Genomic DNA, 15,209 nt, shown 5'->3' on the forward strand with positions numbered 1-15,209 from the left:
TCATATTTTCATGGTATATTAAAAACTATTGATTATAAATATTTAAAATGCTCAAACTAAAGAGAAAATGCTGGAAAATCTCAGGTCTGTCAGAAGAGAAAAGAGCTAACGTTTTGAGTCCAGATGGCCCTTTGTTAAAATGCTCAACTCCGAACAAGACAGGATTTGAATAATGCACTGGCTGGATCAATAGCCAATACAGCTAAAGGTAGATTAGCCTCTGTATGCTTTAGATCTGCAATATGAATTTGCATTCAATATCCAGAAGGCTATACTACCAGGTTTGGAGGAAGTTTCAACTTGACGTTTACACAGCAGTTGGTATGCTCTTAACAGAAATTCTACAAAATCTGTAATTTTTCTCTCAATTTAAATCTAGTTCTCGAATCATCTCACAGAAACCAAAGACTACTGATGAGAATACTCTCCTTAACAGTTTAAACTACAAAAGGAGAACGTTCATCTGAATGAAACAATGCTCTATATTAATGCCATGATGTGGAGATGCCATTACATTCGGCCCCCACCAACAAGCCTGGACTTGCAGAGGCCTACCGACTGAACTGGCTTGGGACAATTCACACCTCTTTAACCTGGAGTTACCTCTCTCTCTGCATCTTTGATGATTTGATTGCCTGCAGGTGCTCGCATTCCGGGGCATCTCTGACTGTGTCTATATAAACATTTCTGGAACAAGCCTTTCCATTCACCTGAAGAAGGAGCCGTGCTCCGAAAGCTCGTGTTTGAAACAAACCTGTTGGACTTTAACCTGGTGTTGTAAGACTTCTTACTATATTAATGCAACATATCAGCACCATCGCTTGGATTTTACTTGTGCAACAGTGGGTGTGGAAATGTCATTGTGTCCATTGCACTGAAAGATAGTCAGATCTACACTGTCCAACTAAACCTTTGAATTGTGTAACACCAGGGTGATGTAGTAGTAGGTGAAGACTGTCATTACATTTGGAGTAAATTGAGAGGACACATTAGGTGGAAGATTGCACACAGCACTCAGTGAATGCTTCATTTCCATTGCTATATCAAGCTGCATAGGACTGAATGTTTCAAAATTAGTGAATTGCAACTCTTTAGGCTAAATACTTCCCGAAAGAATGGAGGAACTCAGTATCACTGTCAAACGGGTTGTGAGAAAGAGACAGCAAAGCTGCAGACTGATGGGAATCACCAATATTTTTGTAAAATTGCACCTCTGACAGCATGTATGGGGTACTGACCAATAAAGCGGCAGAGATATTTTGAATTTGACTGATACGGATGGTAAATCACAATATCAACTCATTTATCATTCATACCTTGCAGCACAAGAATATTCACATCCTTAGTTGGATATCAGAAACGCAGGTAATACTTGTTGTTTCTTCAAATGTGTCAATCTGGAACTGGTGAAAATTTACATTTTTCCCGGGCATTGGGTCGGGGGTGCTACTTCTGTTCCCTTGCTGAAAGCATCACTTTTTGCTGGGGATTCATATACTTCTTAAATAGTCATTCTTCATCTGTAAGCCAATTTCTAAGATTTACAATGCTGAGTGCATGCAGGAGTTTTAGCGACCTGGAGTGGTAACCCAAGCTAATTGCCATGTCTTCTGTGGTTATTTCAATTGGTTCTGATTTTTGTGAATGAGTGAATGTATAAATAATAGTCAAAAGTAAGTTCCACTTACTCAGCTAAATTTCAGCCAGTCAAGTTTGTGGACACGCTTACTTGGTTTTTGGCCTTAAGACTTCAAATTACAAATGCTGGTTTTCATTTACACTCCAGGTCAAGCTCAAGATCGTAGCTCACAATCTGTTGTTTAAAATATCAGCTGTCTAAGTGTCTTTTTTTTCTGATCCCAGCTAATGGTGTGCTGTGATACTAACTCCTCAGTGATATGGCAGGACACAATTCATTTTTTTAAATAATCAGAAAACCATGGTTTCCCTTGGGATAGGAGCTTAATGAAAGCATTTCAAAACAAACAGGGGGCAAGCTGATGAGAAAGCACACTTCAAATGTTTGAATTTGAATCAAATTATAAACAGAGACATTCGACAATTGTGTTAAGGCAGCACGGTAGCACAGTGGTTAGCACTGATGCTTCACAGCACCAGTACCTGGGTTCGATTCCCAGCTTGGGTCACTGTGCGGAGTTTGCACTTTCTCCCAGTGTCTACATGGGTTTTCACCAAAAGACTTGATGTTAAGTGAATTGGACATTCTGAATTCTCCCTCAGTGTCCCCGAACAGGCGGCAGGATGTGGCGACTAGGGGATTTTCACAGTAATTTCATTGTAGTGTTAATGTAAGACTACTTGCGACAATAAAGATTATTTTAATACACACCTTCAATGCCTTCAGCCTGTTATTTTAAAGTTAAATAAATTCATTGCTTTAAAACAATACTTAAACATACTCGATCACTAAATCGGTTTTATTTAGTTCGATGAAAAGGGCACAAAACCCTAGCTCCAACTTCTCATGATGAATTTTGTGAATTTTTCCCTTAGTTTATATTGGAGTTTGATAAGCGCAAATGAACAGAGATGCCTGCGGTTTTTTGTGGGCTCTGGCCAATTACTTACTTTCATTGCTTATAGCCCATGCAAGTGAAGTAGATGTAATAAACTGACCAATTAGTCTTAATACAGACTGGCAGATTAACCCTGATCACAGCTTTGAGACTGGTTACAAAAATAGAAAATATTAGACAATCTCAGCAGGTCTGACAGTATCTCTGGAGAGAGAAGGGAGTTAACGTTTTGAGTCTGGGTGACTCTTTGTCAAAGCTTTGAGCATCCAGACTCAAAACGTTAGCTTCCCCTCTCCAAAGATGCTGTCAGACCTGCTGAGATGGTCCAGTATTTTCTGTTTTTGTTTCAGATTCCAGTATCCGCCGTCATTTGTTTTTATTCGAGACTTGCTGGTTGAGTTGGGATGTAGTGAAGTTGCTCAGCTGAACATAACAGATACAATGCTGCCACTTACAATACAAGGATTTCACCACTCTACAAAGCAGAACAAGCACAAAACACTTACCTTAGAACATGAATATAGGAGCGCTTAATTAACAGAAGTAGTTTGGGAGAGGTGAAACCAGAGATGCACAGGGTACGGTTTTCACTAAATGAAACCAGGCAGATCAATTTTACCGAATGCTTGACAAGAAATAATTTATTTTGCAAAACTGTTCTTATTAAGCAACCGTCGACTCTTATTAAAACCAACCCCATCCAAAGAGAGAGAGAAGGCCTCATTGACTTCAAATTGGAGAAACAAGGACCTCTTTTGATAACATGTAGTATTCTCTCCCGGCTATGATACTCCGAAGCTTGACTATACTCACTGGGTCATTCATTCATTCATACTTCGCCTGAAGGCAACTCTTTGGCTCACTGTCTGCAGATGATTCATCCTGTGCTATTTTCTTAGCAGTTGTCAGTGCTGCCATTGCCTTCCACTCTTGGGGCAGACCAAGAAGGCAGGTCCCAAGTCTATCTCTAACTTAGCCAATGGGAATTGCTGTGGGCATTATTTGAAACCCACGCCAGCCATCTAGCCAATTGAGCTGACTGACTCCATCAAATCCCAAGGAAAACAGCCAATTGGACAAGCTGCCAGAGAATGATTGCACTTGTAAGACCCCTGTGCGGATAAACAGCAACCACTCCATGACAGTTTTCTAGCAATTAAAATCTAACTTCACACGTGAAGAATAACCACTTGGTTGAGGTGCCCAAAAGGGATGCAGAGACATCTTGTAAAGGAAAGGGCATTTAGCTTTACTGGAAGTTACTGTTGCTGTAATAATTTAAGACTTTTGAAACGGGACCAATTCAATTTATATCACAGATCAATAGTTGATGGGGCTGTTAAGTTTTATGGGATACAGGCCACCGAGCATTTAATGAAACCGTTGGGACTTTTCAGAATGGCTCCTCACAGGTTAAGTTGTGAATTATAGGAAACCTGCCAAGAACATGGATATCAGTTCCAGAAGAAATTGCTTCCTTAAGCACCTTTGAAAGCTAAATTTAGTTCCTTCTCAAATACTGCAATACACATCTACTCTACATTACAAGCATTTGTAAAACTCTGTTAATAGTGCCTTGTCAAGGATCCCTTCAGCCAAATTTAGCTCCTGCCAAGTGTAGACTTCCAACAAGTCATTACACATTTCTTCAACAAAAAGATGCTGATTGCATTAGCCTCATACTTTGTCCAATTTACATGATAGAAGCTTCTTCAACAGCAAACAACATCGGAAAGAGCTCCCATAGAATAAACAAAAGGGGTCTATCTGGCTCAGAAGACACAGCATTGCTGTCAAGAAAACAGCTGCATCTAGAAGCACATATTCCATTTTCTCGAGCCATCTATCTCAGTGGTATGCATGCCACTTCCTCAAAGGAATCCCTTTTACATCAGAGTTGTGAACTTGTTTTTCAGATGCTGATCGATCCATTGCCCATTTTCTGATTTAATGAGAACCATAACCTGATGTGAAAGGGAGAGTGTGGAAAACTCGAGTAACACAAGCTTTAGGCAGGGTAAAACCAGCAAACACATGCAAGCAAGGGACAGTGTGGAAACAAGTAAATACATGCAATCAAGCACAAACACACCACGATAGTGACTTACAGTCCTCAGCTCCAAGTCCTCCTCCGCAAAGTCAAGGTGCCGTCTGACCTGTCTACTGTGACGACTCGAGGGAACATGCTGTGGAGGTGCAAGGGTAAAGGAATGCAAAAAGGGTGTGAAGGAAGACCCATTTAAAATCATGCAGAAGGAAAAAAAAAAACAAGACTCTTTACGCTGAGGCTATAGATGAGAAGGGAAAAGGATGGTTACTGCCCTTGCCAGATGCTCTTTCCACCAGCGTGCATTTGTATGGGAAGGTTAAGAGCCACAGGTCAAATTAAATATTAATTAAATTGGGGAAACCTACCTAGAAATCCTTGATTAGATTTTACAGTACACATCGAAAAGATCCCAAAAGCAAAGTATCAAAGTCCAATTACTTTGCTTTTTCAAACTCATTCGGTGCAGACCATACTCTAATACAACAGACTTGCGGATACAAAAGTTTAATGCTTCTGCAGTTTGATATGCGCGATCTTGTCTGTCCACTTGGACCTCATGGTACAATGGCCCATTCATGCATCAGAATGCCCCTCCATAATTTTGAATCTTGGATCCCTGATGTCAGTGGTCATCACAAACTACAGCATCCGTGCCTTCCCAGATTGCTTCCTAGACACACTGGGTGGCATGTGAGCAGTTCAATGTATTTGTGGGCCTGCAAATGAACTCACGATCATTCATGAACCTATGATTCAATGCCATTGCTAAACAAAGCATTTAAGTGCTCATCACTCTAGGGACTCCTTAGAGACAAAAAGCCATTGGCATTATTTATTCCTGAATAAAAGTAACAGCTACAATAGTCACATCTATTCATGCTTTAAAAGCAACATTTTGAACATCTCAGCAATATCAATGTTGAGGAGACTGTTTAAGAAAGGCAGATGATGATTCTTGTAGTCAATTTCAATTATCATTACTCACCTTGACATTCGAAGATTTTGATGGGTTGAAAAAAAAACAGATAACAGGTGAGAAGTTTAATGATCAAAATATTTGGTATGGGATTCAAAGTAGCAAAAGAAAATTCCCTCAATATAAGCGAGGACGGCCAGCATATCTGCGTCTCATCATACAACAGAGAACAAGAAAAGGGGAATGAACGAGGGAGCCACAGGTTCAGAGGGGTGAGCAAGATCGCGACAGGGCATTGACAGCACAGAGAGCAAGTTATAACTTTTGCGGGAAAGGGGTAGGAGAAAAGAATAAGAGGGTTTTGAACTTAGAAGCAAGTTGATGGTGTTTACGGTCAAAACTTTAATTCCATATACCCATTCAATATGTAACCAATTCTTCCTCAGCTTTTCCAACACACCCCCTCTCATTGCCCCCTGGACTGCCCAGTCTTCTATTCTTCACCACCCACTGAACAAACTGTCTGGGCCTCTCTGAACTTGAACCCATCGCCAGTGTCTTCAGGTTTGAAGCTGTCTTGTTGAGTATCTGGATTCTTTTAGCCCCCAAGAATGCGGAGTGGCTTCAGTTGTGGAGTATGGAATGAGGCACTGCGAAAGGTAAACGGGGCCTTCTCTTGTGCAAGGATGAGCCTGACACAGTTTAACGTGGTGCACAGGGTGCGTATGACTCGGGCGAGAATGAGTGGCTTCTTTCAGGGGGTAGCAGATGAGTGTGAGAGGTGTGGCGAGCAAACCACATGCACATGTTTTGGGGTTGTGAAAAATTGGGACGATTCTGGGTAGGAGCGTTTGCGGTCTTAGCCAGGATAGTGGAGGAGATGGGAGGACCCCGACTCTCTGGTGGCAATATTTGGGGTTTCAGAGAAGTCGGAGCTCATGGAGATGAGGAAGGCCGATGTTGTGGCCTTCGCCGCTCTGATTGCTCGGTGGCGAATTTTGCTGGAGTGGCAGTTGGCGGTCGCAGCTTGGTTGGGTGACCTGTATGACTTCCTGCATTCCTACAGTTGGAGATGATAATGTATGAGCTAAGGGGCTCTGCAGGGGGATTTGAGGAAAGGTGGGGGATGTTTGTGACCGTGTTTGAGGAGCTGTTTGTCGCAGGGACCCGAAACTTCACTTTCCCAGAGTGAAGAATCCCAAGCTCCCCAAACTCTCCTCATCGCAGATGTTCAAGTGAGGTATCAGTATAGTTTCTCTCGAAACTTGGTATGCATCTCTTTAGAGCTAGGGTAAGCTATTAAGTTACAGCTGTTTCTTCCACATTTCAAGTACATTCGAGGGGGGCCTACTGTACCTCACATCAAGGAGGCAGAAACTTCAATTTTGGAGTCGCATTTCATAACTGCACTGGCGACAGAGATTGGCCACCCTCAAAACTAATAAGGGCGTAAGAGTGCGAGGATAACTATTTGCAGGCAAATTGAGGGGAGGAGTGACAGGCAAGTGAAAGTAAATAAACAGTGAAAATTCTCATTTCTAACTTTGAAGAATGGAGCAGCAGCATAATCTTTGGACAGAGTGGTGAAAAGTTTCTAAACAGACATGTCCAATGCAACATTCTAATCCTCTAATTAGAAATATTCAAGACTTAAATAGCACAAAACCCAGACCCCTTTTTAACTTTTCCAATGTGTGCTTCTCATGGTAAAGTCAGCAAGTCACAGCAACCACATAATCCAGCTGAATCCAAGAAGCTTCATTCTCACTTCGCATCCCAACTGGTCTTCATGCACTTCAATTCCGTGCCTCCCCTGATAGATCAGATGGCAATTATATGCAGTAACTGAGCCATAATGACCACAAAAGATCCCAGATTTAGTTTCTGATCTGCATCATGTAATACCGATCATAGCCCCCTCCCCGAGTGGCACAACCCCTAGAGTGGGCAAGGAAGAAAGCTACTAAGAACACCCAATATGGATGACAATAGGGACATCAGGTGAGGACAAGACAAGGTAGTGATGTCTTTTGCAGTCAAATACCAACCAATATTCACCACCTTGGTTCATCTGTTGGGTGGGGCACTGCAGGATCATACCCCAACAGGTAATGCTTTGCAACTGTACCTTAAGTGTCAAGTTAGATTCACTGCCTCCGTTCATTTATTTGTATTGAATCAACAAACCTTGTGATAAAACAAAGGCTTGGGATTTATTGCTTACACATCAAGGTGCTAGTGAACTCACCCATTTAGCAAGATACCCCCACCGTGCCTCACCAAGTTGTGACAGCTATGGCTCAATGGGTAGCATTCTCATCTCTAAGTTGAAAGTTTGTGCATTCAAGCCTACTTCAGAGACTTGAGCATAGGAATCTAGGTCGTCACTCCGAGTGTAGTACCAAGGGAATGTTAGACAGTCAGATGCTGCCTTTCAGATGAAACATCAACTCTTTCAGGTAGACATAGAAAAGATCCCACGGTACTATTTTGAAGAGGAGCCATCTCCTTCACCCTGGTCAATTTTTTATTACACAATAAACACCACTAAACAATCATATACCTGACAATCTCAGATTATCACATTGTTGTTAGTCGAAGCTTGATGTGTATAAATTGGCTGTGTTTTTTTTACATTGCAACAGCATCTACACTTCAAAAAATACCTCAATGGATGTAAAACACTTTGGGCCAACTTGAGGTTGTTCCAGTGTCAGGGGTTTCTTTTTAAAACAGACATTTAAAAAAAATCCATACTCAGGATATTATCAGCCTACTTATTAGCCATTTAGTGGTACTGACGTGTTGATGATGGGTGGCCTTCGTGAACAATTGATGTAGAGGTTGATGCAACCCAAGAGGGCTTCAGAGTCTGCAATGTGTGACTGCAGTCACATAGGCCAGGCTGGGCAACGGGAGCAAGATTCCTTCTATAAAGGATAATAGTAAACCAGCTGGACTTTTATGACAATCCAACAGCGTCACAGCCACTCTAACAGATACCAGTTTTTAAAAAAATATTTCCCCGATTTAAAAAAAAGTTTCAATTAATTCACCTTCTCAAACTCCCCATGTCGAGATTTGAGCTAATTTCCTCTGGATGACTTGTCTAGTAACAGGGAAACATTAAATAGGTTGTTAAAGGGTAGGAGATAAAGTGATTAGGACTACTGTGAGTGGAGAAGACATATTGACACACAGGCTGGAACAAAAAGCCTTTTCTATTATACAATCTCTTACGTTTTTCTATGCAACACGAGCTTGAGAAACTAGCTTTTTAGTCACATTCTTAAGAATGTAAGAATTCAACCAAAGTGCCTGCAATTGTGGTCTACATCTCACTCAGATGAGCCCCATCAGGTGCACTTAACATTCACATATGAACACAGAAAAATAGCAGATAATTTGCACAAAACAAGGTCCACAAACAGCAATGTAAAATGGCTAGATGTTTTTTTAAATGATGAAAACCTAGGAACAGGTCCAATGGGGATATAGGGATCATGTAGACATATGTCACCCCTTTAAAGTAAAGTGCATGAATACAAGGGGAGAAAGTTTTCTAACAGCTATACAAAGTCCTGGTAAGGGCTTCACAGTGCCAGGGATCCAGGTTCGATTCCCGGCTTGGGTAACTGTCTGTGCGGAGTCTGACGTTCTCCCAGTGTCTGCGTGGGTTTCCTCCAGGTGCTCCGGTTTCCTCCCACAAGTCACGAAAGACGTGCTATTATATGAATTGCACGTTCCGAATTCTCCCTCTGTGTATCTGAACAGGCGCTGGAGTGTGGAGACTAGGAGATTTTCACAGTAACTTCATTGCAATGTTAATGTAAGCCTATTTGTGACACTAATAATGATTATTATTATTAGTGCACAAGTACAATACATTTCTTTCAAAGAATAACTAGATATGCCAAGTATTTCCTTCCTCGCTTCAAAATAGAAAAATGAACAGATCACTTGGTCCATAGCAGCTCTGCAAACCAGCAGCAGATTGGCTGCATTCTCGGCTGAAGGTAATATTTGGGAAGTGGAAGGACATGATGAAAGGTACAAATACACCATACATAGTTTTATTTATTTTTTTATAAACCCCTAGGCTTGATCTTCTGATCGAACTGAGAACTGCAACAAACATCAATCTTGACTAACAGCATGCAACTCTCGCCATGACAGGATTCAAAACTGCTTGCAGCTCCAATCAATAGGACTTTCAACTTGGTTTCTCAGTGCAATGCACCAAAGGAGACGATGGAACACCTCCACAGCGAGTTTCTCATTTCAGTTTCACTGCTCATGAGGGAATCAGGTTTACACATTACCTCCCAGCTGTTCGCTAGCTCGTCTTCACTTAGAGGAGTTTGTGCCATCTGTTTTGTTACTCTGAAGGTGAACATTGCAAACATGAATTGGAAAAAGGAAAGAGACTTTCCAATTACACCCATGGGAGAAAACAAAGGAGAGCTCAAAAGAAAACAAGCCCTAGATAGGAGCCTGATATGCCACTGCTTCCTTTACACAAAATGTTGCATTAATATTCAAGTGTTTCTGTGCATTTTCACATTGGCTTTCTCCCCTCTTCTTAATGTATTGATTTGAGGCAGGGTTCTGATGGAGTACTGTATTCAGTTATGAACACCTCAACCAATACCAATGTCGGGAGATTTTTGAATATTATTATGATGCCCTCGGGGGGGGGGGGGGAGAGAGGAGGCGTAGGTGGTAACAGCGATGGACGCAGAGAAAGCCTTTGACCGGGCGGAGTGGGAGTACCTCTGGGAAACGCTGGGGAAGTTCGGGTTTGGTGAGGACTTTATTGGCTTGGTGAAATTGCTGTACCAGGCACCTGTAGCAAGTGTATGTACAAACCGGCTGAGGTCGGGGTACTTCGAGCTTCACCGGGGAACGAGGCAGGGGTGTCCCCTCTCCCCGTTACTATTTGCCCTAGCTATAGAACCACTAGCTATGGCACTGAGAGCCTCGGGTCTCGCTATACGCGGATGATTTGCTCCTGTACATTTCGGACCCTATGGAGAGGATGGGGGAGGCTCTGCGGATCCTGAGGGATTTTGGTAGTTTTTCAGGGTACGAGCTGAACATGGGAAAGAGCGAGTTGTTTGTGATCCAAGCCAAGGGGCAGGAGGAGAGACTGAAAGAGCTGCCGCTCAGGATGGTAGAGAAAAGTTTTCGTTACCTGGGTATACAGGTGGCCAGGAAATGGGATGCCCTGCAAATGCTCAACTGATCCGGTTGATGGAGTAAATGGAAGGGGACTTTAAAAGGTGGGACATGCTCCTGCTGTCACTGGCAGGGAGGGTGCAGATCGTGAAAATGACAGTCCTCCCCAGATTTTTGTTCGTCTTTCAGTGCCTCCCCATCTTCATCCCCAAGGCCTTTTTTAAGCGGGCGAGTAGGATCATTACGGACTTTGTGTGGGTGAATAAGACCCCGCGGGTAAGGACATCGCTGTTGGAGTGCAGTCAAGTGGTGGGTTGGCGCTGCCGAACTTTCGCAACTACTACTGGGCGGCCAATACAGCTATGATTAGGAAGTGGGCAATTGGGGGGGGGGGGGCGCGCACGGCATGAGAGCAGTTGGAGGCGGCGTCACGTAAAGATACTTGTCTGGGAGCTTTAATGACAGCTCCTTTGCCGTTCTCGCCGACCCGTTACTCCACACATCCGGTGGTGGTGGTGACACTGCGGATCTGGGGACAGTGGAGGAGGTACAAGAAGGTGGAGGGAGCGTCGGTCTGGACTCAGATATGCAACAACCACAGGTTTGTCCCGGGTAGGATGGATGGTGGGTTCCAGAGCTGGCAGAGGGCAGGCATCAGAAGGATGGGAGATCTGTTCATCGACAGAGGCTTTCCCAGTTTGAAAGTGCTCGTGGACAAATTTAATCTGCTGCCAGGAAATGCCTTTAAATATCTGCAAGTACAAGCCTTCCTGAAAAAACAGGTAGTGGCCTTTCTGACACTGCTGCCACTGATGATACAGGACAGGGTGGTCTCCGGCACCTGGGTGGGGGAGGGGAGGGTGTCGGATATCTATCAGGGACTACAGGAGGCGGAGGAAACCCCGGTGGAGGAGCTCAAGGGCAAGTGGGAGGAGGAGCTAGGTGAGGAGTTGGAAGCGGGTCTGTGGGCAGAGGTCCTGGGTAGGGTTAATTCCTCCTCATCATGTGCCAGGCTCAGTTTAATTCAATTTAAGGTGGTCCACCAGGCACACATGACGGCAGCGAGAATGAGCAAGTTTTTTGGGGTAGAAGACAGTTGTATGAGGTGCAAGGGAAGCCCTGCAAACCATGTCCACATGTTTTGGGCATGCCCAGAGCTTAGAGTGTTCTGGCAAGGGTTCGCGAGGGCAATGTCCAAGGTGCTTAACACACGGGTGGTGTCGAGTCCAGAGATAGCGATCTTTGGAGTGTCAGAAGACCCGGGAGTTCAGGGGCCGAAAGAGGCTGACGTCTTGGCCTTTGCCTCCCTCGTAGCCCGGAGACAGATTTTATTAATGTGAAGGGACTCAAAGCCCCCGAGTGTAGAGACTTGGGTTAACAACATGGCTGGGTGTCTCAGCCTTGAGAAAATAAAGTTTGCCTTCAGAGGGTCTACGCTTGGGTTCTCTCGGAGGTGGCAGCCGTTCGTCGACTTTCTCGGGGAAAATTAAAATGTCAGCAGCAGCAGCAATCTGGGGGGGGGGGGGGGGTGCTTCATTGGATGGAGTGGGAAGACTGGGTCGCGTGGGGTAATGTCTATTTAATTGTTATTGTATATTCTCTTTTTACACTACGTTAATGTTCACTCTAGTTTGTTGTGTTATTATGGTTACTACTGTTTTATTATGAAAAATTCTGCAAAACCTTAATAAAAATACTTTTTTAAAAAATGAACACCTCAGGAAGACATAACACAGGTTCTCCACAATGACACTGGGTCAAAACGGATACAATTATGAAAACAGGTTTCATAGTCTATTTTCCCTTGGGTGAACAAGATTAAGAGATGACCTAAAGGAGTTTGATTTTAATTCATTCACTGGATGAGTGTCTCGCTGGCAATGCGAGCATTTGTTGCCCACCTCTAATTGCCCTCAAGGTGGTGATGGTGAGCTGCCTTCCTGAAGCTTTGCAGTCCATGTGTAGGTACATCCAAGATGCTGTTAGGGAGTTCAGGATTCAGACCCGGTGACAGTAAAGGAAAGGCAATATAGTTTCAAGTCAAGATGATATGTGGCTTGGAGGGGAACTTGCTGCCCATCTCCTTCTGGGGGGCAGAGGTCACAGGTGGTATGTTTAAGATGTTGAAAGGCATTAACAGAGTAGATAAAGAAGCAACAATTCACTGGTCCAGAACAAGGGGTGTAACCTCAAAATTGGAGCTAGGCCATTCAGCAATTTTCTAAGTATCCCCCCCCCCCCCCCCCCCCAAAGATCTTAAATCAGGCAGAGAATTTGCGGCACTGCTCATATTAGCTCACTGGGTTAAATCGCTGGCTTCTAAAGCAGACCAACAGCACGGTTCGATTCCCGTACCAGCCTCCCCGGACAGGTGCCGGAATGTGGCGACTAGGGGCTTTTCACAGTAACTTCATTGAAGCCTACTCGTGACAATAAGCGATTTTCATTTCATTTTTTATTTCATTAGTTATTTGATGACGTTGATCAGGGTAGTGTGGTTGATGTTGTGTATAAAGATATCAAAGTACCACATAGTAGATTTGTTGACTTGTTTGTTGGCTAAGGTTTAGGTGGGTTGGGTTTTCTGTGCTGGAGTGGGAAGGGAGGAGAGTGGGTGCCTGTTTGAGCTGGGAGGGATGGTTAGCAGATGTTTGGAAGGGTGGGTGGTGGTGGGGGGGGGGGGTCAATAAAATGCTAGCGATGAGGGTCTCTTTACATATGGGCCTATGTGTGGGTGGAAGCGGCATCCCCCCCCCCCCCCCCCCCCCCCCCAACCCCCCCACCACCACCACCAAAACTAGGTTAGTGACGTGAAACATTAGGAGACTTTTTTTTTTTAAATGTTGTAAATAAATTTAGAGTACCCAATTTTTTGTTTTCCAATTAAGGGGCAATATAGAATGGACAATCCACCTAGGCCTGCACATCTTTTTGGGTTGTGGGGGTGAGTCCCACGCAAACACGGGGAGAATGTGTAAACTCCACATGGACAGTGGCCCGGGCCGGGATCGAACCTGGGATCTCACCGCCATGAGGTAGCAGTGCTAACCACGGCACCACCATGCCACCTTGAATATTAGGAGACTTAATAGCCCAGTTAAAAGTCTTGAGGACTTTGAACGCAGAGGTAGTCTTCTTGCAGGAGACACATTTGCAAATTAGTAATCAGACGAGTCTGAGGAAAGGGTGGATGGGGCAGGTGTTACACTCAAATTTTGATTCCAGGTCGAGAGGATTTGCAATCTTGATCAACAGGAGGGTGGCATTTACGGCAACTAGAATTTTGACATCCCTGCGGGACAATATGATATGGTGAGTGGGGTGCTGGTGGGTGCACCAGTGGTATCAGCGAACATTTTTCACCAAATTGGAACAACGCAGATTTTCTCAAAAGCCATTCCTGATCTGGGCTCACACCAATTGATTATGAGGGGAGGTTTCAGTGTGTATTAGACCAGAGGGTGGACTGGTTTGCGGTCCCACACAAGAAATAGCTCAGGTTAAAGATGAGGGGGGAGAGCTGGTTCCTGCCCCAGATAAGATTAATAGAGCTTTTGAGGTTTTTTTTATTGAGGGCTATGAAAGTCTGAACTGCCGGAGGATGACTCAGAGATGTAGCAATTTTTGGACAGACTGGACTTCCCAGTGGTAGAAAGGGTGAAGGGGGAGGGACTGGAAAATGTTATAGACTGCATTGGTCCCAATCGGGGAGGATACAGGGGCCGGATCGTTTTCTAGCAGAATTTTACAGTTTGTGGTCTTGTTGCACCGCACTTGCAGGGAATGTTCCAACCACTCTGATGAGAGGGGTGCTGCCAGTCACACTGACGCAGACCTCTACTTCTCTAATCCCAAAAAGAACAAAGAGCCCTTAAGTATGGGTCATATTTCACTATTAAACACTGATATGAAAATACTAACTAAGGTTTTGGCGAAACATTTGAAGGGATGCTGACCAGAAGTGAACAGAGGATCAGACAGGATTCATATGGGGCCGACAGTTGTCGTCCAACATCAGGAGGCTTTTGAATGTGGTCATGTCGCCCTGTGGAGCAGGTGCCAGAGGTAATCATCACCATGGATGCAGACAAGGCCTTTGTCCGTACAGAGTGGAGCGATTTCTTCGAGTTCTCGGGCGATTTGGGTTTGGTCCCACTTTTATTTCCTAGGTGAAACTGCTAGATAATGTCCCCACGGCTAGTATCCGGACTAATGCTGTGAACCCAGGATATTTCCGGCTACACAGGGGCATGAGATGCAGCACGGTAGCATAGTGGTTAGCACAGTTGCTTCACAGCTCCAGCTTCATAGCTCCAGGGTCCCAGGTTCGATTCCCAGCTTGCGTCACTGTCTGCGTGGAGTCTGCACGTTATCCCAGTGTTTGCGTGGATTTCCTCCAGGTGCTCCGGTTTCCTCCCACAGTCCAAAGATGTGCAAGTTAGGTGGATTGGCCATGCTAAATTGCCCTTTGTGTCTAAAAAGGTTAGTTGGGGTTAAGGGGTTAGGGTGGAGGTATGGGCTTAGATAG

General features: G+C 44.2%; 1 protein-coding gene across 4 annotated transcripts in view; it reads right to left on the minus strand.

Annotated features, from left to right (window-relative positions):
• The window catches only part of raph1a (Ras association (RalGDS/AF-6) and pleckstrin homology domains 1a), a 250,079-nt gene that overhangs the window by 80,381 nt on the left and 154,489 nt on the right, over positions 1–15,209 (minus strand). For 2 of the 4 annotated variants that reach the window (XM_038787922.1, XM_038787926.1), the window contains one exon: positions 4,646–4,723. The exons of the other annotated variants lie outside the window; for them this stretch is intronic. In XM_038787922.1, the coding sequence (XP_038643850.1) occupies positions 4,646–4,723 (78 nt within the window). The remainder of the gene's footprint in view (positions 1–4,645; positions 4,724–15,209) is intronic. 4 annotated transcript variants of the gene reach the window in all.

Source organism: Scyliorhinus canicula, chromosome 2 (assembly GCF_902713615.1).
Source record: "Scyliorhinus canicula chromosome 2, sScyCan1.1, whole genome shotgun sequence".
Lineage (NCBI taxonomy): Eukaryota > Metazoa > Chordata > Chondrichthyes > Carcharhiniformes > Scyliorhinidae > Scyliorhinus > Scyliorhinus canicula.